Source organism: Paramormyrops kingsleyae, chromosome 3 (genome assembly GCF_048594095.1).
Source record: "Paramormyrops kingsleyae isolate MSU_618 chromosome 3, PKINGS_0.4, whole genome shotgun sequence".
Classification (NCBI taxonomy): Eukaryota; Metazoa; Chordata; class Actinopteri; order Osteoglossiformes; family Mormyridae; genus Paramormyrops; species Paramormyrops kingsleyae.
Genome location: NC_132799.1, coordinates 6,835,205 through 6,859,738, shown reverse-complemented (window position 1 = coordinate 6,859,738; position 24,534 = coordinate 6,835,205). Strand labels below are relative to the sequence as shown.

The 24,534-nt window shown below is 40.7% G+C and overlaps 1 protein-coding gene and 1 long non-coding RNA gene across 3 annotated transcripts in view; one reads left to right on the top strand and one right to left on the bottom strand.

The window, feature by feature from the left end:
* Window positions 1-488: 488 nt before the first annotated feature.
* LOC140588169 (uncharacterized) lies at window positions 489-22,786 on the top strand. The gene is made up of 4 exons (XR_011989457.1): window positions 489-603; window positions 19,197-19,323; window positions 20,353-20,506; window positions 20,867-22,786. It is a non-coding gene; the product is annotated as an uncharacterized lncRNA (long non-coding RNA).
* The window catches only part of macrod2 (mono-ADP ribosylhydrolase 2), a 429,071-nt gene continuing 421,907 nt past the window's right edge, over window positions 17,371-24,534 (bottom strand). Inside the window, exons 18-20 of one of the 2 annotated variants that reach the window (XM_072709500.1) lie at window positions 21,342-21,413; window positions 19,176-19,256; window positions 17,371-18,687 (exon numbers count right to left, since the gene is read on the bottom strand). In XM_072709500.1, coding sequence (XP_072565601.1) covers window positions 18,680-18,687; window positions 19,176-19,256; window positions 21,342-21,413 — 161 coding nt within the window. In that variant the 3' untranslated portion in view covers window positions 17,371-18,679. The remainder of the gene's footprint in view (window positions 18,688-19,175; window positions 19,257-21,341; window positions 21,414-24,534) is intronic. The other variant, XM_072709501.1, reaches the window with a different exon arrangement.

Below are 24,534 nucleotides of genomic sequence, written 5' to 3'. Positions count from 1 at the left end.
CAGAAATAACTATTAAAGACACTAAATCAAATATACCTCACCAGTGTTTATTTTTGCAATTGTTTATAGCATTGCGCTTCAGCCTAAATAGTCTTTCTGGCAACTTACTAGTGAAAATCCCACATAAACATAAGCAAGTTGTTCAGTAATTGAAACATACACATTACACATATGTGGCCTGCTGAGCCCAGTATTAAAGCTTGTATCTGAAAATCAGAAATGTTTTGAAACTATATAATTTGTTGCTCTATCTATCTATCTGAATGAATTTCATCAGTATGTTGAGACTCCCTTCCCGTGGTGCCTCCCAGGTTAACTACAACCCAGAATGATCTGGAAGGTTAATCTCATGCCCTGTATGTCTCCTGAAAAGACCAATCGTCGTTTGGTGCATAGCTTTCCATCAATAGCAAAAACTTGTAGGAACTATTTTCTTCTACCGAACTCCACACCAATCGTATCACTGCGTACTCGTATCTTCGGCGCAGTGATACGATTGGTGTGTGGCGTTCGGTAAAAGAAATTTGATGAAAGTATTTCGTACGTCAAACTGCTTACTCCAAAGTCTGTGGATTATCTCCAATAACAGTTTCATAATTCCTGGTAAGAGACGCTGCTGTTGAATTTTTTAAATGTATATATTTGGCTCTTAATCACCACAGAAAGAATGCCATTCACTTCCATTATTTTTGAGAGAAGCCCGACATTTCTACGGCCGTTATCTCCAAAAATAGGCAACTCCCAACAGAACAACCTAGATGGATAAACGGGCGCCCCTCTAAAACATCTTTTTCAGTTTTAGGGGTGAACTGCCCCTTTAATATCTTTAATTGTGTAGATGAAGGTAGGGGCATATATCCCCTATTATATTTTTGTAAGATTAATTAGCTAACGGCTGCCTTGGGTTAAGAGCTTAGGTTCACGTTTATTTGAACTTGATCCGCGCACGGATACTTACGGGGGGGCGAGATGGTAAGTAGATAAGTAGATGGTAAGTAGGTCGTCAGATCAATGCGCGCGACCTTGGCGTCGTAGGCCCCGCCGACCGGAAGTGTCCTACTTCTCTCACACATCAATTTTAACGTTTCGTCAAATTTCACATCCAGTTGAGAGCATCTCGGTAATGACAACTGTGGGGAAAACAATCATAAACTCGTCTATAATTTTCTGCTTGCATTTGAACGAATGTATCAAAAGTTGGTCTAATAAAGTGGCGTAAAAATACAAAAGTCCGCATCGCCGACGTACCTACCCTGTAAGCTAGCTCGGTGTATCAGGCCAATTCTCCAGTTTTAATTAACCTTGCACATGGTTGGCGATAACTTCCGTTCTTAATTACAGTTTTTACACGCTGCAGGCAACAAGTTGGCTATATATTTTTCCTTAAACGCTCATTCGGCGCTATTTAGGTTATTCGCCATGACTTTTTAAATAAGAAAATACTATAAACAATTCCTCTTAATCTAAAATTCCATTTGTCATTTTAATGATTTTCTTCCTTCCCTTATGTGCGATAATGTATTAGAGTCAAACGCAATTATAGCAACCCACTGGCTAGATTTTTTTTAATTATTATTATTTCCAGAAAAATGGATGTGTTGGTCTTGCTAATCAAAATCCACTTAGCAGTGAACGGGAATGACCCATACTTTGTCTCAAGTACAAGTGTAAACATGAGAACCTAGCAAATGGATAAACAGTTCATTACGGTTCAATTAAGATCGGAAGAAGAAGATGGGTTTATTTCCTGCCTGTTCTCGCTTGCCTCCTTTAATCAAATAACAGGGGCAAGGAATTGGCCAACAAAAGAAAAACGCCCGTATGTGGTAATATTTGTCAGGTCATTCTTATTGTTTTAATTTCATAAACTGAAACTGTATCCAGAATGAATTAATCAGAGTCAATATTTTAACTTGATATATCTTGAAAGCATATACACATTTCCCGCATTTCATCATGTGACTCCGTTAACAATGTGTTGTTTTGTGTGTATATGTGTTTAAAATGCATAATGATCTTGAACCTTTCTATAGTTAAGTAAATCTTTGTGTAGTTGTAGAATTGCTTGTATGTCAATGCCAGTGACAGTTAAGAATTTTCTGTTCATTTTTTATTGAACGTCCAAAATATGCTAGAATAACCTCTTTTGTAATCTGCACACATTTCATTCTAAATTGGTGTTTATATATAGGTAATAAGTATCTGTGCACATGGATTATTTTTGCATACACAAGGAATATGGATTAGTTGTAGACTTGTTCAATTTCTATATGTTCCTATCCCTGAATGCACTTCAGTGCACTTACTGAAGCTACTCTGTGTTATTACACATTATCTAGATAAAAAATGCTGGAAATTACCAAAAAATCGTAAATTAGACTGCCTTCTAATGTTAGAATGCTCTGTCCTTTTACTGTGCATAAAAAACTCTTTGTTTTGTTCACATTGACTTTCAGGAGGCAAGGGTGATTTGACAAATATGAATAAGGCCATAAAATTGGGTGACACTAAGGAGATGAACTACTTTTCTTTTCCAAATTTTCTGGCAGTCAGCTGAAAGCCCTCTATAACTTGCCTGCCATTTGGTTACCATTGCCTTGTGAGAGAAGCTTGACAGATTCAGGAGCTGAAGCACTGGGGACATACGTCTGAGCTCTCTGAAGTTTACCACAAATGTCGGTAGAGAATCTGCCATATTTTCAGAATATGGGAGCTTTTTGGTTTTTGTTTGTAATTCTGTTAAGGTCATGCTGATTGTAATTCAGAAATGTGGTCGTCGAATGATGCTTGTTAAAGTGTAATGCTTTGCTTTCTAATACCCTTCATAAAACCATTTTAATGCAACATGCTAAAGAAATGTTTGCCTGAGAGTTACCGGTGGTCATCACAATCTGATGTACATGAGTCTCTGAACACTGATATTTAGGTGTGTGAACACGACTGGATTTTGGTCTTCAGAGAAATTTGCGCACTTATCCAAGCTTTAAATTATCCAGACATTTTCTTTCCAGGGCTAATTTCAGAATAAATTAGTGGTGTTGTAAATTCTCTCTCTTTTTAGCAAAGGCCCAAAAATGACCCGTAACTACCAAAAATTTTATTTTGAATTTTAAAAGAATAATAAGGCCCCCATAATGGAGCTTGGAAACTTGGCAGTGCAGTCAGTCCCAGATCCACTGGAGGCCCCTGACCTCATAGCTCAGGAATGCACCTGATTGTTTCCCATAGTAGGTGTGACTTTATAAGGCAAACTGATCTCTTCATTCCGTCAGGAGCAAAGATTGTTGCAAGCTGAGGGGAGTTTTTTGTGTTTTTGTCTTTTTTGCACAGCTGCCAGACTCCTACTGGGTTTCCAGGAGAACATACATGCCATCCTCTGACACAAACCAGCATAACACTGTTTAATATGGTAGATGTGGGTTGACTGGCTCATCTACTAAACAAGAATTAAAAATGACAAATTTCTGTTTTTAATAATAAAAATGAAAGCACTCTTGGTAGGGGATTAGATCCTACTGAGGCTATCGCAACATTCCTCTTATAAAGCTTAGTGGCAGAATCTCATGTCCAGTCAGTAATCTGCACTTGGCTGTTGATAGCAGACATCTGTTGTGACACGTGAAGGCTTCTATATAACTCTGTAATTAACATATATGTGACCATTAACATGCAATAGTCACAGAAAAAGCTAAACCTGTCACAGTTGATCAAACCTAGTTCTACCAATCCTGGGTGAACAATAGGTTTTATAGCGCCTTAAGAAATCAAAAGAACCACAAATGTTCATAGTTGTGTCAGCTTGCTGTTGATAAAGATTATCCTCCAATGCTGTCATGCCTAAATGGTAGTCATATAAATTTCTCGAGTCCCCAGCTGTCTTCCAATATCCATCCATCCAACCATTTTTGTTATTCAGCACTGCCTCCTGCAGGCACCTTGAAATTCCAGATATTGGACCCATTGCGCTGGCAATTCAGCCTTCAAGATGAAGCATGTACATATTTAAGTGCTTGTGCTTTACTGCAAAGCAACATGGTGTTGAAATGTAGATGTTACAATTATATGAAGTGTTTTAATGTTGAAATGTTCCTTGAGTTCAAGTTCCCTATTTTAATAATTCTTGCTGCGCAGTCTGCAATAAAGTAGATTAAATCGTTTTTTTTCCTCCTTGTATGATTTGATGTGTTCAAATGGTTGTAAAGGGGCAATTCTGTCCGCTGAACTGAAATGACATCATCGGAAGAGATTGGCCTCACATGGTTGGAGGGTCCTTGCGCCTTCCGACATCAGTGCTAATTTAGCAGGAGAGTTGCCAACTGCAGCAGCGCTTTGTGGGCGAAACATCGAGCAGAAAAGCCAAGATGAATAAGTACAAACCTTGAATGACATTCTTAAAAGCTTACATACTTTAGTAGCTTTTTTTGGTGGAGGCAGCGGATGGCATAGCTGTTAAGATACTCAAAGTTGCAGGTTCTGGAATCGGGCTGAAATTGCTATGATAGCATTGAGCAAGGTACCTGAGGAGTCACTGTCACAAAGTAACACATTTTTGGAAGATGAAGGTTACACAGGTTCTCAGGGTTGATAAATGAAGGAGCAATGTCATGTCTTTTTTGTCCTCCATCTTCCACTCATTTGCCATAACCTGCTGACTTGATCAGAATTTTAGGCTACATTTTCCGGGAGGGCAGTTGGGCTGCCAGTGTGCATATTTGTTGTTGGCTTATGTCTTAATATGGATAGATGCTTTTGGTATAGATGCAATCAGAAAAGTTTTTTTTTCGCCTGTATTTCTGTATATCTCTGATTGTCATCTGCCATTTTCCCAAAAATGTATTCCGTATGTGAATATTTTAAACATAATTTTTTATGACACAGAGTAAGACTCAGAATGTATTCCTTCAAAACCTTTAATTCCACATAATTCCTCCAATTCATCCATCCTGTTTGTTTCATTCGGTCAGTATTTCTGTGGTGTACCTGTGGGGAGATGTACAGGAAGAACGTCTTCCCTCTCATGTTGGGAAGAAAGGTCACCCTAAAAATGCATGAGACAAACAGGCTTAGTTAAAAATTTATAACAACCAGAACCATGACCTGGTGACATCTGGTCATCCGTTTTTCTTGCATTTTTTTGAGTCACCCCTGCTGGGAGTATTGTCTGTGTCAGGCAGCTAGGTGCTTGGTCCCTTTGCCCACATGGGAGAAAGAATGCTTGTCTGTTGTTGTTTTTGTTGTTGATATTATTATTCAACAGATGGTGTGTTAAATGTTTGGAAGTATAGAGGATAGATTTTCAGCAGAAGTTTCATACATGTCTCATACATCGCCCCCGGGGATTTCGCTGGTGGGGGCTGAATCGCTGCTGCTACCACAGAACATTCTGGCCTTTTTGATAGTGCTGCCATGCTAAATACTGATGGCATTTCCAAAACGCCAACAACTACAAATCGCTTGGTCAATTTCGTTGCGCCAAACCCTCTGTGGGTTTTGGTCCATGTGTCTATGATCCATCCTCATGTGTCTCTCTGTTTACTGTAAATATAATAAGAACATATGGTAACTTGTTAGCTTTTCTCTCACGTTGTGACTTTAGCCTGTACATTTGGCATAAGTTTTGAGATCTAGAACCTGTTCTGTCATGTTTTAATACTTCTGCTAGTGTTTTTTTATTCATAGGTGCTGTGCGTTTAGGCAGCATGTAAATGGTACTGTGAATACTTTTTCATCTCACTCCTGTGCAAAGTCAGTAGGTTTTAAGATATTTAAAATTGTTTGAAATGTTGGATTAATCTGCAGTTTACAGGAAAAAATAGCGCCGCTTTTTTGTGCTAAATATAAACATACCGTAGTATTAACTGTATAGGCTGGATGTCACTGCAGGGCCAGGAATGCACAGGCACACAGCTGTACTGTATGGGCAGTTCTCAGACAGCAGTTAGGCTAAGTGCTTGTCTTCGGTACTGGTGGATGCTGGAGGACAGACGCGGGGAGGGCAGGCAAACTACAAATATGGCGTCACATCAAAGTCAAAACACACGCGTAGATATGCCACTCGCGAGTGCAAAAGTGAAACTCGCAGGCACAGGACGAAGAGCTGCGTGTGTGTTCCTCATAATATCACCTTCTCTAATGTATTTTTCTCCTCCTGACGTCGTGGTTGCGCTCGCGCGCAAAGCGCATTTCTTTCGGCCGCTGTCTGCACCCAAGGCAAATTTCTACGCTCGCATTCTGCCGGGGGGAGGTTCTGACAGTTTGGGGGTGGAGTCATGTCGTTTCTGACAGCGAACGCTATTGGCGGATCAAGTATGGTTTATCTATGTTATAAGTATAATTTCACCGATTCTGATTGCCCCCTTGCCAGTTTCCCCATCAATATAAAACAGATACAGTTACAGAATGCAGTGACACACGTTATCGAGATGCTGAGGCAGGCATTAGCTTCGGCATCTCCATACGGTAAAGTAACGTTATCATGTGTTACGAGTTTCCATACACCATACATAATTTCTACACCTTGTCATGCAACCACTTACGTTGAGTATTACTAAGGTAGTTGTAGCATTTTGTATTGAAGCTTTCAGTAGCTGTTTGGACGTTGTGGGTTAGTTAAACTATTCTGTTCTATAGTACTTAAATCTGCAATGTAATGCCCCTTTGGGAATTGACTTACAAAAAATATCTTCACATGGGGACACACTGAGTTGTCTCCAAGGTGTCAGGTATTATAAACTAGTTCCAGATAAAGACTTTCGTGTAATGTTTTTAGTACTGACTTTATCCCTCACCCCCCTGTTTAATTGAAACAGAAGTAATTATAAATTCAATTGTTAGGAGACAAGTAACTGAAATTTATACACCTATACAAGCTGTGAACACAAGATTAACTAAGTGATCTGTAACATTGCTCTCAGCACTGCAAAAAAATGCTCTATGATTTGTTCTTATGTATGTGTACTGCGCTTTGCGCGTGAGCACAACCCCGACGTTGGGAGGAGAAAAATACATTATAGAAGGTGATATTATGATGAACACACATGCATTGTCCTGTGCTCGTGAGTTTCACTTTTGCATTCGCAAGAGGCATATTTACGCGTGTGAGTTTTGACTCACGCCAGATACAAATACGCACAGGGAGGAGGTGGGGTTCATACCCCCTGACTCTGCAGCTGTGAGGCAGCAGTCTATTACCATTTAATTTAATATGGAGCCTCATTTTAGACAATGTACCATGTACAGTTGTGGCCAAAAGTTTTGAGAAAGACACAAGTATTAGTTTTCACAAAGTTTGCTGCTTCAGTGTTTGTAGATCTTTTTTGTCAGATGTTCCTATGGTATACTGAAGTATAATTACAAGCATTTCATAAGTGTCAAAGGCTTCTTTTGACAGTTACATTAAGTTTATGCAAAGAGTCAATATTTGCAGTGTTGGCCCTTCTTTTACAAGACCTCTGCAATTTGCCCTGGCATGCTGTAAATCAACTTCTGAGCCAAATCCTGACTGATGGCAGCCCATTCTTGCATAATCAATGCTTGGAGTTTGTCAGAATTTGTGGGTTTTTGTTTGTCCACCCACCTCTTGAGGATTGACCACGAGTTCTCAATGGGATTAAGGTCTGGGGGGGACCCAAAATGTCGATGTTTTATTCCCTGAGCCCCTTAATCATTAATGTTTTATTCCCTGAGCCCCTTATGGCACGGTGCTCCATCATGCTGGAAAAGGCATTGTTCTTCACCAAACTGTTCTTGGATGGTTGGGAGATGTTGCTCTCGGAGGATGTTTTGGTACCATTCTTTATTCATGGTTGTGTTCTTAGGTAGAATTGTGAGTGAGAAGCAAACCCACACATGAATGGTCTCAGGATACTTTACTGTTGGCATGACACAGGACTGATGGTAGCGCACACCTTTTCTACTCCGGACAATCTTTTTTCCGGATGCCCCAAACAATTGGAAAGGGGATTCATCAGAGGAAATGACTTTACCCCAGTCCTCTATAGTCCAATCACAGTACCTTTTGCAGAAAATCAGTCTGTCCCTGATGCTTTTCTTGGAGAGAAGTGGCTTCTTTGCGGCCCTTCTTGACACCACGCCATTCTCCAAAATTCTTCACCTCACTGTGCATGCAGATGCACTCATACCTGCCTGCTGCCATTCTTGAGCCAGTTCTGCACTGGTGGTGCCCTGATCCCACAGCTGAATCAACTTTCTGAGATGGTCCTGGCACTTGCTGGACTTTCTTGGGCGCCCTGAAGCCTTCTTCACAACAATTGAACCTCTCTCCTTGAAGTTCTTGATGATCTGTTAAATAGTTCGGTGCAGTCTTACTAGCAGCAATATCCTTGCCTATGAAGCCCTTTTTGTGCAAAGCAATGATGACTGCATGTGTATCCTTGCAGGTAACCATGGTTAACAGAGGAAGAACAATGATTACAAGAACCACCCTCCTTTTAAAGCATCCAGTCTGCTATTTTAACTCAGTCAGCCAGAGTGATCTCCAGCCTTGTCCTTGTCAACACTCTCACCTGTGTTAATGAGGGAATCACTGAAATTATGTCAGCAGGTCCTTTTGTGGCAGGACTGAAATGCAGTGGAAATGTGTTTTAGGGATCATGTTCATTTTCATGGCAAAGAGGGACTGCAATTAATTGCAATTCGTCTGATCGCTCTTCATGACATTCTGGAGTATATGCAGATTGACACTGCATAAACACTGAGGCAGCAGACTTTGTGAAAAGCAATACGTGTGTCATTCTCAAAGTTTTTGGCCACAGCTGCAGTAATGTTATGTCACCGTTACCCATCTGTGCATGTTTCTATTTCCAGGAAGTAAAAGTGATTAATTTACTGTACTTTCTACTATAATTAACATCTGATATGGTTGAATGGTGGTAGAAATCGCCTTTATGGATATGAATCACGTCACCAATGATTTGCACTTGTTAAAATGGGGGTATGAACACCAGGCCAGTGATGGCACCTGTGCTCAGGACCCCCCCTACAAATGAGACAGTTTAAATCTAGTAACAAATGAGTAGATTCTTCAGGGTGCTCAGGCCAAGCCACACCGCTCATTCATATCAGTCATTACTTTGGCAGAGGTGGGTGTATGTTAGGGCGAGCTAATGAAGACATGCAAAGGCACAGCGTCCACCTGTCATCCTGACTCTTCTCGAGGGGTGGGGGCAGAATTCTGTGTTAGAGCTGGCAGACTGTAATGTGGGTGCCAGGGAGTGGGCCGGGATTGTCATTTATTTTCTCTCAGCAGCGGTTTTGACCTTTCCCAGTTGCGCTCTTCTGTTAACTTACAATCATCCCCGGTGCTTGCTGGGCCAGACCTTTTCCCTTCCAACCCACTACTTCCAGCTGCATTTTAACAATGAAAATCTGGTGTAAAATATAACGCAATGGGGCTGGTGGCATGCCACACAGTTTAAAAAAATATATTTTTATTATTTTGAAACCTGTGTTGTTGTTGTGTTAAAACAGTAAACTTAGCTGAATTAGTAATGTGATTGGCTTCCAGTGGGATATCTCCTTTATTCATTAGTTTAAGCTTGTGTTTTGCCTTTTGTCAAGAATCTTAGTAACAATATACAGAAATGCACTGAGTTTTCTTCTAAACTTGTAGGCGGTGGGGGTGTCTGAATTTAGCAATATTCAAAAACCTCCATGAAAACAAATTTCAGCCTGAAATTTTATTACGGCTGACGTATCCTTGCATAGCTGCTGGGAATTGTATTATGTGCACTGTGAATGGGAAAACGTGTCACGTGTGATTTTTGCAGTGGAAGATTGAAATTTTGTGCTTTGCAGAATGTCAGTATTCTTTGTGTCACTTGCTTGCTCATTGTACTCCCAGTTGTCTGCTACTACTTTATTGAAATATTTTGAGCTTTGCTACATTTCAGTATTTACATTTAACAAGACAGGCTATCTCCATCCTTTTCTGGCATCTAAACCTCAGATTTCCCATGAATCTTTAGTGTGGGTATGAAAAGTGTTAAAGTAGGGGATAATGGTGAACTTCTCACTGGGAACAGTGAATCTGTGAAGTACAGACCATGGTCCAAATGCCAGGAAGAAAACTTCAGAGATGTAAGACCTATTATGAATTCCTCCAACCATATATGAGAATGTATGAAATTTTCCAGGTTTAATGTAATCCTCCTTCAATCAGTTTAATAAGTATGCTCTCCAAGCGATTAGAGTGTTTCTTACCTTGGGGCAGGGGATTAGAAATTTCCGGATACTAAGCTCAGTCAGTCCTGGTCTCATTTGTGCAAATTCCAAACTATTTCCTACCTACATAAAATTGTGTTTTCACAGGATTATATGCAGTTTATACAGCATTGCAGTCAATAGAACAAAAACACACTGAATGTCTTTGCTATGGATCATCATAATGTAGTTTTTTTTTTGCTGCATAAAATACCTCAATATTTCTGCCTGGTGAACATTTCCAGGTTTACCTACTTGGTCTCGGGAATGTTAACCGGTCCAACAGCACTATGTTGTACTATAATAAGATTTGTATTGAAGACATTCGTTCATCTGTGAGTTGACATATGTGTGTGCGTGCGCATATATGAATATTTGATCATGGCGGTGTGGTGTCTGCCCGTGGGGTGGATGACATGTCTTGGGAAGTTTTCTGAAGACAGAGGGGGTGCAGTGGAACTGGAAAGCGCTCCTACTGTACTCCTGTGTTCCTTTTTGTTGGCGAGTTCTTAAATATAGCCCAGGGGGCATATTGTGTAGTGTACTTAATGTGCTATCATTCAAGGCTGAAGCACGGATGGGCTGAGTAAAGGGTCAGATCTGCATATTTATACACACGGTTAGGTTCACAGTGACATGGTAGAAGGGCTGAGTGCTTTAGATTTAGAGCAGAGGTTAGGTTTGGAGTGCAGCTCAGCTGAGGATATGATGTAATTAGAGATTGACTTTGGTGGTTTGTCTAAAATGTTAGAATGGTCTGAGGTTAGCGTAGTGGAATGTCACACAAAGTAAGGGTTAGATGGGTTATGTGTGATTGTCTGAAGGTTTTTGTTAAATTGTGTTTATAGATAAACCTCTTGGGACTCAATAGTACCTTGCAAAAGAAATGTCTCTAAAGGCACTCAATCAGGTGAAGTTCTTGCCCTGTGTCATTAGAGCACATATTAATGCTGAGCTATTTCATTTGCTAATTTAGCCCAGAACTCCTGTACTGATTAAATGTAATTTGTTGTATTCCTCTGGAGAGAATAAGGGCTTTGGCAAGGGCATCTCACTTACCTCTAAGGGCAATTGCCTAAGATACGCTTTATATTAGCTCTCGTGTTCCTATTGGTCTCAGAGTAACAGATGTGAAGCAATCTGACAGAGTACCAGTCAGAAGTTTCAGTATTTTTGCTCTGGACTAGGTTTTTTTTTTTCCTTGACTTCTCATTATTAGACAAAAAGCACTTTGCAAAATACAAAAAAGACAAAACGTATATTTCAGCAGTGTCCAAGAAAGTAGGAAATTCTCTTAATTTTGAATTCTTCAAAATAGGCAGAATATGCCCTGATAAGAGCTTCAGTTTATGGGTTTCATCGGGAAATTGCTTGACAGTGATGCAGTGCTTCTGTAGCACTTTCCAGTGATGCAGTGCTTCTGTAGCACTTTCCAGTGATGCAGGGTTCTTGTGGTTTCCTTTGCTTTGACTCATCCGTTCATTTTCTCCCATTCAAATGCTGTGGACTGACTTCCACTATTATTGATAGACGACTGGATGCCCTTTCAGATCTGCCAGCTGGGGGGGGGGGGGGGGGGAGGAATCTGTCATGCAGCCAGTCGTGCTTTGGTCTGGATGCAGCCAGCAGCTGGTGACCACTGGTACAAACTGATGTACAATGCTTCACTAATGGTATGTTGTCTTTACCATCTTTGACATGTTAGCGAAGGGTGCTGCTTTCCTGTGTGGGCAGCAGATATTTACAGGCGTGGCGCTGTGCTTTACAGTGACTTAGGAAACACAAGAATAACTTGGCATTGACTTGGACATGTGCTGCATCACCTTTTATGTATCAATCATCCAGTATGTCTGCACGTTGCATTATGGAAACAATCAATCCAATAACATGCGTCATGCTCTGGTGCTTTCAAGATGACAACGCTTCTGAATCAGAATCAGCAAATCAATGAAGCATTTCATTTTTCTTACATAATGGAAATCACATATGACCTTCTGTCATTGCATGTCTTTGCACAGTCCTTAAACTGGTGCAGACAGCCAGTCACACTTGGTTTGTTTTACAGTTTCAGGGGGAACTGAGACCCTGGTGTGGGAAGCTGGAGCATTCTGTACCCACAGAACCCGAACCACACCTAAAAATTCTCATGAGTCTTGGAAAGTGGTACTTTCTCTTGAAATACAACATATGACAGTCAATCTCCTGGCTAATTCATTCTGGTTCAGTTTTCTCTGACCTGTGACAAAATCAAAGGGATTTAACTCTGCAATCCGCAACATATTTTTTTAAATGCTTTTCCCACAATGTGAAGTGTCCTGCTTCCTTGGTAATCGCTTTGTCTCCTGCAGTCCAGAGTGTAGGCCAGGCCTGATTCCATTAACTTCCCATCTTCAATTCAGTGTTTCAATAATTAGGGGTCACCAACCTCTGATACCCTGGGCAGCTCCCTATGGAGCTTATAGTGTTCAAGAGAGGAATCGGATCAGAAATCATTTATCATGGAAGCCCTTCCCCATAATGTAGGCCCTTGAGCACTGATATCCAAGAAAGTAATTACAGTGACTGTATGGAGTCACTTTGCAAAACATACCTGATTTTGTTATCCTGTTTCGATTTCGATTTGTCACAGAGATGGTGAGGTATAGTTTCGACCTTTGGTGAACTACTGGCAATAGTGAAGGTTTAAGATTTAAATTGTAAATATATCAATATATGCTTTAAGCACATTTGTGTTTTTGGGACTAAGGCAATAAGAAAAAAAACATGGGGGGGAAAAAGCTGACGTTTCGTATCGCAGGTTACTGAGGGACATCTCCTCTCCAGTGAAGGCACCTTGATGAGCTGCTGCAGTATTCATAATGGGGACATCAATCCATCAGCAGCCGTCAGCAGCAGAGCAAGTATCAGTCGGATCAGAAATTCATTGATATCAGATTCTGAATTCTTTGATTTCTCTTTTTTCTCCCTTCATTGTTGCGTGCGCATTTGTCAGGATGGAACTGACAGAAACGTGTTAGTTTAAGCAAAATTTGATGTGATTTACTTGGCATACATGCTTCTCCAAATCCTTGCGCAAGGTGCGTGTGTGTTTTTCTGGATTTACCCCTTTGGCATGGTGGCTGGCTGAGATGACTGTAAAGGGCTGAGATGACTGTAAAGCTTGTATAATGAATTCAGTCTGTTGTTTCCAGGTCCTTGTTTTTCAGTCCAATTAATATGAGCAGCACGTGGGGCCACGTTTGGTTCATTACTGTTATGAATTGAACATAGAAGTAATTGCTTCTGAGGTCTAGTTTTGTTGTTGTCATTTATTAGCTAACCAGCTTATTGTTGGCTGCGAAGCCTCTTAATTGCTGTAAAGCATAGTATTGTTAGCAGACGCGATAAAACGGTTACATCCAGATGAATGTTGGTGATATCCTTGAACGAGGAAAAAGAACAAAGGATAAAATCAAAAGGGAATCAAAGAAGGCTGTTAGTTTTGTAAAAAAAAGAAAGGCATGGGCTTGTGAGAATATTAAGGTGCACTGATGTGGATTCCATAGGTTGATTACAATCGCCGGGAAAAGTAAATGGATTACAGGTGTCAACCTTACTAGCCAAGCAGTAGTGGACAAGTCACATATACGAAAATGCTTCATTATACAGATGCTTGTGTCAAGATGGGGTGATGAAAGAAATAATAGAATGTAAAGTGTTTTTTAGGCCAGTTGTCATTACCTGTTTTTATCTGTGTTTAATTAAATGACTGAAAGGCAAATTGACCTCACTAAAATCACCAGTGTGAGGTGACTTAGCACAAAGTTCCAGCTGTACGTGTGTCCGAGTCATGTAGCGACTACCCATTTAACCCAAGATTAAATGAGTTTTTAAAATGTTCCTGCCAGTGATTGATCTAAGTATTACAGATTTTTCTATGGTCTCAATTCAACATCTCTCATCAAAAATTCAGTCTGCTGATGAATGCTGTTCCATTTTTAATGAGTTATCTGCAGCTGTTGCCATGGCTGAAGTATCGCACGTCCCGCAGTTTGGAACCCTTGCACTGTGTAAACTTAATGCAGGCCTGAGATGTGTGTTCAGTTGACCACAGGCTGGATTTCAAGTCTAGTTTAATGAGTATGTGCTGTAGGATGTAGCATGTATGGTGGAAAGTGACATGTTTCCAACAAACGCATTCATTTGAGAGGAGGCTGATTTATTGTGAAAACAAGCAAACTGTGTGCTTGTTAAGGACCTAAGGGCCCCGATGCCTGTTACACAGACCCCAACTGGCGTGTACAGTGATGATCAAAAAGTGGCGGTAACATTGACAACACTTTTTAAGGATAAGAAAAAATATTACTGGTAAACTATGAAAAGCCCTTGTGGGGATTATTAATGTTAGTATATCAGCAATTCAGTATGTTCAGTGGATCAAGAGGTTTGAAATAATGCAGAAATCAAACGCTCGTCATACATTTTTGTTTATTGTTCCCTCAGTTCATGGAGGTAAACAAACACTTAATACTTATATGAATACTTACAGGTTACTTCTCTGAGTGCCTTTGTAGCGGTTGCTAAATTAAGTCTTCAACAGTTTGCCCATCTCCAGTGCTTCACTCAATATTGTAAAAGCCTAACTGCACTGCATTGTATTAACTCTAACTTAGTGGGTTTGTTGTGGGAAGTGAGTAACGGATGTCCTGATACTCCCAACTCCTCCCCCCCCCCACGTTTCAGTGTGTATGTGAAAAGCGTATAAGGGAGCAAGAAGAGAGATGCATCATCGCCCCCCCCCCACTCCCCCATCCCCCAAACTAACTAAATGTCTATTCTGTTTACCTACCTCTTCTTGCTTTTTTTCCTTGAGAAAACCCAAGTAAGCTTATTCTATAAGAGCTTTATAAGAGTGTGTGCTAAATGACAGTGTAATGTAGGCTGTTAGTGCCGTTAACCAGCTGAAATCAGGCTTCCCGGGTGAGTCACCAAGGCCTTGGATTACATGATTGATTGGATAGATGTGTTTTTAACCGTGGCGGTACAGATTTTGGTATGGCAGGCTGTCATAGGTTATATATTATTACATATATTACCAGTGGAAACCACTGTACTTGTAATTATTCTCTGAAGTTAACACTCAGGAAAATATGCAATATATTCAGAGTGATATGGTGTCTTAGTGTTGTACTGGATGTCCTTGAAATGGCCTCCTGTGTACAGTATTTGTCAGGCAGGCATGTCTTTGTACATAACATCCATTGTCATGGAAATAAATATTATTTAAGTCTCAGGTGTGTTAGTTTTTGTAGAACAGCACTGTGGTCAAAAAAGATTGTAGGCAAATACTCTTGTTGAATTAAAGCCAAATTCCATATTGAGAGAGAAATGGTTCAGAATGTAGTCTAAAGTTAATCAAAGATTAGACAAGTTCCTCATTTGTTTTCTAGGCAAATAATTGCAAGTATATTTGTGTAATTAGGCAAAATGTTTCTGGAAGGACTAAATCTGAATTTCATCAACTGAATTTCATCCCTTTTGTTATTGGTTACTCATTTAAAGGGCATTGTCCGGCTCACCTCGCCATTAAAGAACACTTTCATGTATGTCAGGTGCCCGTGCAAAACAACATAATAGATTGATGTGTATTTGGCCACTTGCTAAATCCTTTATTGTAAATTGGAGAATTGGCTTTTCCCATTCAGTGTAACAAACAATTATTAATCAATCAGAGAACTTGCTCCTTTCGAGGCTGGAAGGTTTTCTTTTTTTTACTGGAGTTAAACCTAAAGTTTTTGTATACTAAAAGTTTTGTGTTAAGTATCTTTCATTTGGAAATCTTCTACTTTGAAATGTGCCCCAATGACCTCCTGGAGACTTTAAGCCAGTCCTAGTTTCAAAGCAAAGGGGGAGAGTGACCACTCGCATCTAAAATGAAGAGCTGAAACAGTAAGATTCTCAAATGGTGAGAAAAAAATCCGGATGTTTGAAATTTTAAGATGGTTGAAAAGCACTAATCTAAAATTTCTGAACTTTCATGTACATGTACATTTTTAAATTCTTGAAAAACAGAAAGCTTTTTAAATCTACCTATTTCATGAACTTTTGAATGTTTGGTAAAATATGTCATCTGAGTTTCTAACTTGATTCTGTACAATTAGTTTATCTGTATTGTGCGGTGTGTAGATAGTGCCCTATAACCTAATGGTGTGTGATCTTTGTTTCTTCAACTATGACACAATAAGGGCAAAAAAGGGGAGCAGGGGTTAGGGTTGGAGGTAGTGTTAGGTTTACTTTTTAGCATTGAACTTTTAGTACTTGTTTTGAAAGTATTACAGGTGCATTACATTACTGTGTACTGCATACATATATCTACTATATACATCTGAGCAAACTTTTACCTTAATATGGAAGTGGTAAATCTAGTCAGTCACCAGTCACGATATAATATCTTACTTCCTTGTAAATATGATACAAGGCAGAAGAGATTGTATTGTATACTGAGTCACATATTTGTTTTTATTTTCTGGTACACACACCTGTATCAGTCCGCATATATTTTAAAGGCATCCTCAGGCAAGCCCTGATAACAGGACTGCTTAGATCCCAACCAGGTACGTGTGACCTGCCTTCCTTGTCTTTCTTAAAGCAAGGCTGGCCATGAATGACCATATCCTTTACTGCCAGCCTTTTACATCGAGAGCGCTACTTTCAATGGGAATCTCTCTTGTTAAATGCACTAGCCCAGCTGAAGTGTTGAACTGGACTCGATTGAATTAACAGCAGTAATTTAGCAAAATCTCTGGAAAGCAAGGCTCTCTTTAGTGTATATAATGATCCAATATTCTGCATGTATGTTATTTATAAGACCATTACCCAAGGCGTTGTACTTCAACTCTCTCTGTACCTCGTGATTTTTAATTTTTTTGTGTCAACAATGTTGCAAACTATGGGGCTGTATTTCTATCATGCAGTAATGGATGGAGAACAAAGAGTTTGAAAACCAGTACAAAAACGGTGCAGGTTTTTTCAAGGTTTTAACGGCCACAGTGTGCTTTTGTTGAAATGAGTCACATATGTAAAACACACAAGCTGAAGGCAGAGAAATGGATTCCGCATACATTAGAGAATCCCTGATTTTTCCATAATGAAAATTGTACAGAATAGATGTTATTCAGGCATTGATTAAACGTTTATTTTTTGTCATTGTTTAGCAAAGCAAACATCAAAGTATGAAGGCATTTCATTGAGTAAAATATGACATGGCACAGATGAAAGGAACTAATTGATTTCTGTTGGAAAAAAAAGTACTTAGGGGAAAAAACTTCCCATTGTGTTCCTTATAAATTAGAAAGGAAAGGAAACACAGGCATCAGCCACCACATTATGTACTAACAAATACAACTTGTATGCAGAACAATGCACCACTAAATATTTGCATTTACACCTTCACTTTTTTCTGTATGGTCATGTATGCCAAACAAGGCAGATCCTTTAAATGCTAAGAGAGAAAGTCAGAGGACAAAGTGAGTTTTATGTTTTGGAAGTTTAAAGCAAAGCTGCCATGCACAGAAAATTGCCAAAATAATTGAATCTCCTCACACAGATAGGCAACTAAACTCAATTGTCTTTTCAAATTAATGAACTCTTTCTTTTAATAAGCCCCACTAAACACACCACAGGTATGTGGATCAAAACTAATTGATGTGGTTAAGGGAGATGATGCTGAATTGTGACGCTTTGCCATTTGGTCGCTGGCTTTTCAAATGTGTTCTCAAGACTTATGAAAAATGCTGAAGCCGCGAAGTGCTGGATTTGTAGCAGTGTCGATGCATCAAAAGGAATTAGTGATTTTACTTTTATTTTCCTGGGCTTCTGCGACGTTTTCAAGCTCAGTCTCAAGTACAAAACGCAGGATTAACCTACAGAATAACCACATTTCTGGTGCCTTTAGAAAACAAAGCTGCACTGCCCTGTAGTGTTTGAATTGCTGGGGGGGGGGGGTGTCTTATGTAGCAGGAAACTGGAATGAGGATGGTTGGTGAGTTTCAGCTTTCAGACATTGCAGACCAAAGGACCATTAATGTTAGGCCTCAGTTACCAGCTCCCAGATGGGTAGGTATGCTTTGCCCCCAGGGCGCCCCATCAGCTCAGGGCGGAACCTTACCTACCAGCTATCACTGCCAATTCACACACTCGTCACCTTGAGAAATCTTTTGATATGTTTTCCCCATTTCATTTTTGAATATATTTTATAATTTGCTTTTTAATATATATATATTTTTATACATTTCTATATATTTCATATATAGTTCTATGAAAGAAAGCGATTAGTAAAAAATCAAAAGCGTAAAAGTTAATGAACTTTGTTCTACTCTTCCTAGAACATCTAGTTCTCCCAGTGGACAATGTCAGTGTGATGGTGCCTTTGCACAGTCTTGCTGTCTTCCCATGATGAGGCTGATTGTCTCTTCACTCCTCATGGGTCTGTGGGGGGATGAAGAAGACAAAATGTTTTGACCATGGAAGGAGTATCAGAAGTGCAAGTGACTCCCCTATGGAATTTAATTATTTCTATTTCTTCTACAGTGGATGGAAGAGGAGCCTCTGACAAGGTGTTAAGTGGGAATGTGAGGAATTTGATAATCCAGTGTTTCAGTAATTTATTCATGTGTGCTTGTGAATGTTGTAATGCATTATGTTACTACTATGCACACAAAAGGGGAGTCTGATACACTGAAAACTTCAGACAAGGCTACCACTGCCGTGTTTCCGCTTACAGGGTTTACAAAACGCCATTGGAGCTTTATATCATGGCTTAATGTCAAATGCTGGTTCTAGCACTCTATGGCTAGATGTATAAGGAGTATGTTTGACAGTCAAGAGACACACCCAGGGTTTAAAGTGCACGAGTAGCCTTGACGAGATCCCCAGGGCCTGCCTGTGTGTTTTTGTGCTTTCTTGTGCTCTCTCACCTTTGGACTGATTTCTGTCAGGCTGCATTACTTCAGATTCTTCAGATTCCTCACCCTGAGTACTTGGTTCAGCTGGAGGACCTGAGAATGGAGAAAAGGGCCACAAAAGTCTGACTGCAGTGTCAGTGTCTGTCTGGCACTCTGCCAGGTAATGGACTTCATTTGGTCTCTGGGCCCTGAGGTATCATGAGAGCTTTAAGAGTGCATTATGCAATACACATTTCTTTATATTTTATAACTTGGTTATTGACATACAGTACTGTGCAGAAGTCTTAGGCAGTCAGAAAACTCGATGTTTAAATGATCTTAATGTTGGTGTAAAACTCTGATGTTTGTCAAAGTATGCCAGCCATTTCAAAACCATCCAGTATACCCATGTTATGCTGAATCGACCAGAACCCCACCTTGTTTGGCTAATCAACATCTCATTGACTTTTTAAACTAATTTAATTAATTAAGTGATCTGGTTGTGAAATGTGACGAATACATGGAATGTCTGAGGTGCCCCTGAGGAGAGGTTTGGAAGCCAAAGCGGTGTTCATCTAGCCATCCAACGTATCAGTACCTTTTTGGAGAACATGACATATGTTAATTTGCATACGCTCTAATGATAAATTGTGCACTTGCTACCCAGATAAATAGCTTTAAACATTCCTTTTGACTGCCTAAGACTTTTGCACAAGACTATTTTGTTGAACATAAATGGGCACTTCATGATGCGGTTGTTAGGTGGCAGGTAGGATGGGGTCTGGGGTAAAGGGGACCACGGCAAATCATTATCTGACATGCTTTATAAATATGCTTAGTAACAAGTTACTAATGCAGTCACTCAGAAAATGTACTTCAAAGGTTTCACGTGGAAGACTTAGGTGGGTCCCTGCGTTCATCTTGTAAAAATATGTAAAGCTGTTTAAGAGAAGAGGTGAGGTGTTTTAACACTGCATTACTGCAGAGAAAGTACAAGGCGGCAGTACATGTACTACTGTTTGCATGGTGTTACTCATAGCACAGGGGACACTGGTTATTACATGACCGTACAGAGTAGTTCCTGCAGACACACACTGGAAGTAGCAGCTTCGCTGCACAAAGACAAGTCATAAGTGCATGAGTCTAACAAGGAGACTATATGACTGAGGCTTCAGCCATTCCGCTACCTCCTGTCTCCTGCCCCACACAGGAACCGCTGCTGACAGCACAATCCCTGCTCTTAGCGCAGTGACTGCTTAATCCATCACACAGGGCCTTGGAGTTACTGTTCTGTCAGAGAACATGCCTGTCTTGGCTATTCACCATGGCGACCCATCCATGGGAAACACAGGGCCGCCGTGCAGGTATACCGTGCAGTTCCAGCTACCCTCCTGTGCCTCTTCTCTGCCCGAAAAGCTGGCCTTTCGGCCACGTTTCACCCGTCATCTGAAGCCCTCATTATTGCACATGTATGATACAATATCGATATATCGCCCAGCCCTAGTCACCAACGCCCTTGTCACTGCTTGGATGTGTCATTCATCTGCACCACAGTTCCCAGTCACACAGGCTCTACCTATTGCTGAACTTCCTTGGCCTTCATAAGCAAGAAAGCACAAAACAACTCATTCTTGTATGTCCAAGCAACTGCTGTATATCCCAGTTGCCACTGACCCACCAGCATACAAACCCAATTACGTGTCTTCTCTCCTGTTTTCCTCCAGCCATCTCATTATTTAACTCCTCCAGGCCAGCTCGACCCTACCAGTCCACATAACATGAGCAGCCAGGGTGTGCAGATGCCTCTCCTGCACCACCTGGGCATGTGTGTTGTTCCTTCCAGCCACGCCTTCACCTAGCGTACTGATATAATACCAAGGCTTCCAACTCCAGCCCTTTTTGGTAATGCACTGCCATCTAAAGTAAAGACTTAAATCATCCATCCATCCATCATCTAGCTGCTTGTCCCAAGCTTCTGAAATCACATTTTTCCTTTACTTTTAGATAACGGCAGGTTGGTTTGTCAATCGATAAAAAATAAACGGTGTGAAAACAAACCTAAACTAGACTCTTTTGAATTAAGCATTCTGTACATTCACCTTTGGCAGTTAACAGATGTCCAACAGCTAGCCTCATCTTTATATTCACATATTTAGAATAGAAAATATATTTAATTATAGAGCTGCATCATCTCCTCACCTTTAAAAGCACTGGTGTCTTCACCCTGAGCAGCTGCTTGACCATGGTGGGCCCCCCCCTCATCTGCTGGAGCTGCAACATGTCACAAATCGTCAGTCTTGGCTTCCTTGCTGATGTAGGGTCTTTACTGATTGTGGATTAGGCTTCTCTGCTGCGATACAGACCCCTGCGGCCCATCACCCAGAGGCACTACTCCATAATTTTACAGGAATCAAAAGTGAGGGAGCTTTACAGGCTGCCAGTGCTGAAAACACCTAAAAAAACTAACTTTTACCTCTCATTTTTCCAGTTCTGAAATGCATTAAAAGCAGCCTGCAAGGTGTGTTTGCCAGATAAAATGATCAGTCCAGTTTCCTGCATGAGCATGTCAGCATTACATTTTTCATTTAGATTTGCTTGACATGTATTCTCATGGTAATATGACATTGATAAGAGGCACCGTATTTCTAACCTTACATATGGTGACATGGCTCTTTCGAAGTATATCTAAACAAATTTTAAGTTACCCCAGCAACAGTACACCACCTGGCATCTGAAACAATAACCCTAGGATAACAATTAATTAAAACCCCTCATTATGCCAACACAGCCGCAACGGCTCAAGACATAATGTCTTGGCCATATGGTGTTTGGACTATATGGTCAGGGCATTGAGAAGACTTCCTCAATGCCACCAGCACGGTCTGGAAACACAGCACTGTCTCTAACTCCAGTCAGTAATCTGAGACGACCAGAAACTAATGATGAAATTCCCACCACTTGTTGCTAGATATTCAGTTTCTGCCTGAAGAACCAAAACGAATACAAGGAGGAAAAGAAAAGAATCACACAAAATCAGTCTGAGGTCGTCTTCAGTCTGCAACATGTTACTCTGTATTGCGCTGAATGTTTTATCAGCATCATTTTTATACTCTTATCTCTTTTATTCATACTCTTCAGCAGCCTAAAGCAAACTCACTGATAAAGAATACCTTTCTAGGCTTGCTGGTCTTAAAAATTAAACACAAATACAGCTTTTAAAAATTATTTTGATTAAGGCAGGAAAAATAATGCAAAATAAAATTCCCAGTTCTCAAAAGGTCTTTACATTCTACATGATTACTATGCAAAAACATGGAAATTTGGCATCGTTTGGACTTAATATGGAAATGTGCTTTATTAATCTCGCATTAATTTTCAGATCTGAAACTTCCTGCCAAAAATGACCCTGTAATTATTTTCCTAATATGTGTTTTGTTTTTACCCTTCATTTGCAAGTTAATTTCTCCTCTTTGACTGATATCATTTCCTACATTTAAATGACGTTTTTTTCCTCATTGCTGAGAGAGGACTTCACTAAGTACTGAAGCATGTGATTCTCAACAGAAAACTGGGGCCTAAGTGGCTCCCTGCTGGACAGTTACCCTTTCAATCAGCAGCATCTCCATCATCAGAGACTGCATTCAGTCCCACTGACATTTGAGAAACAGCCAAATGTAATGCGCTTTCCTGGTAGAAACAAACAGTATTGGAATTGTAACAATCGTGAAACAAGTTTGGCTAATGACAATCTTGGAGGGGGAGGGCGTCTCCCAGTGGACAGTAGGTGAAGTCAACCAGGTGTGACGGCTCCTGATTATGGCCCAAGAAACCCCGTTATCTCCGCTTGATATTGCAACAGTGAGGAAATGGAACCAGCCAAGTTAAATTTCTAAAAGTTATTGTCCATCACAACCCACCCTGCCCCCCCCCTGGAAGATACAGTTTTTTTACCTTATTAATTTTGGCAAATCGAGGCCTCAGCCAGCCACGTAAACAAGGCAGGGAATTTGGAGGTTTTTTTAAAGAATGATATACTTGGGCTCAGAACCTTGTTAACTGGCTTGGGGTCAGCACTTGAATGTTTAAATTTGATGTTTAATAGTAACGTTAGACATCAGAAAGCAATACTATAGTTTGACAGTAAAGTCTTCTGCACCCTTCAGAAAGCTTTCTAATTGAGAAGTAATAGTAGGACCCCAGCCCTTTTTGTTTCTACACTGCTATTCTAATACCAGCACCACAAAGCTGAGGTGTTGAGGTGGACTGGCACTGCCCTGTTCTTTATGTCCCCGCGTACTCGGGCAGTAGACTGGCTGGAATGACGGGATATCAAACAAGCAGAAAGCGCGACAGGAGGCCAGCAGCCTGGCTGGAGATCCACCCCGCGGAGGTAGGCAGTGTTACTCCTCAGCCGCAGGCAAAGGCCTGCATGATGCTTCTCAAACTCTGACAGTCATTAAGGCATAACATTCACGCATTAGCAGGTCTGAAAGGAAAACACCAAGTCTTCAACATGGAGGTGCTGCAGACGGCAGCATGTTCAGGGCAAAGCTTCTGTGCGATTATTCTGTTGTTTGTCCCCCTTTGCATTATGGGTACTGGAATACATGTGTTACCTGTGCGCATGGTTCCCTGACTAAAAGTGGCCCCGATATGTGATGGAATGAGAGTTTACCATGAGCCTCCCCAGTCCCACCCCCAACCCCCTGCAGCAATCTCATTCAGGATCACGCTGAAGTTTTATAATGGCCTCGCAGCATGGGCGTCATCCTCTACTCATTTCAACCTTGCACTGAGCGATAGCGAAAACCTGGGAAGCCGGCTCCCATCTCAGGCATGCCAGCAGGGAAGCGCAGCCAGCACAGGGTTTGTTTATATTCAGACAGGCAGAGAATTACACACCCCCACCAACCTGACCCTCCTCACACGTGCCAGGAGATACTTATGTACATTTACCAGACAACAAAAAACGCATTGGAGATGCATAATACTGGACAGAAGCTTCATCTGCCTAACAATGGTGGGAGGAAGAGGGAAATGGGAATCAGAGTGGAAGATGTCTGCGTATGGAGAACATTGTGAGAGTGAGCTACCAGCATGGATTGGCTTGCACTACGGAGCTGGTTAAGTGTGGGATTTGTTAAATTATTTCTAGAACATTACATTTTCTATTTTTACTCTATTTCAAGTCTACATTATCACTTCTTACCACGGTGCTTTTATAGTTTTACAATGTGGTACCCCAGCCTTCCCACATAGTTTTCATATACGTGTTTTTGTCTGTGTCCCCCCCCCCCCCCCGGAAAGCAGACTCGCCACACATTAGTGCCACAGACAGCCGGACAAGCTGGTCATATGGAGAGTAGCGATGTCACAGTCCACTCATACTTTC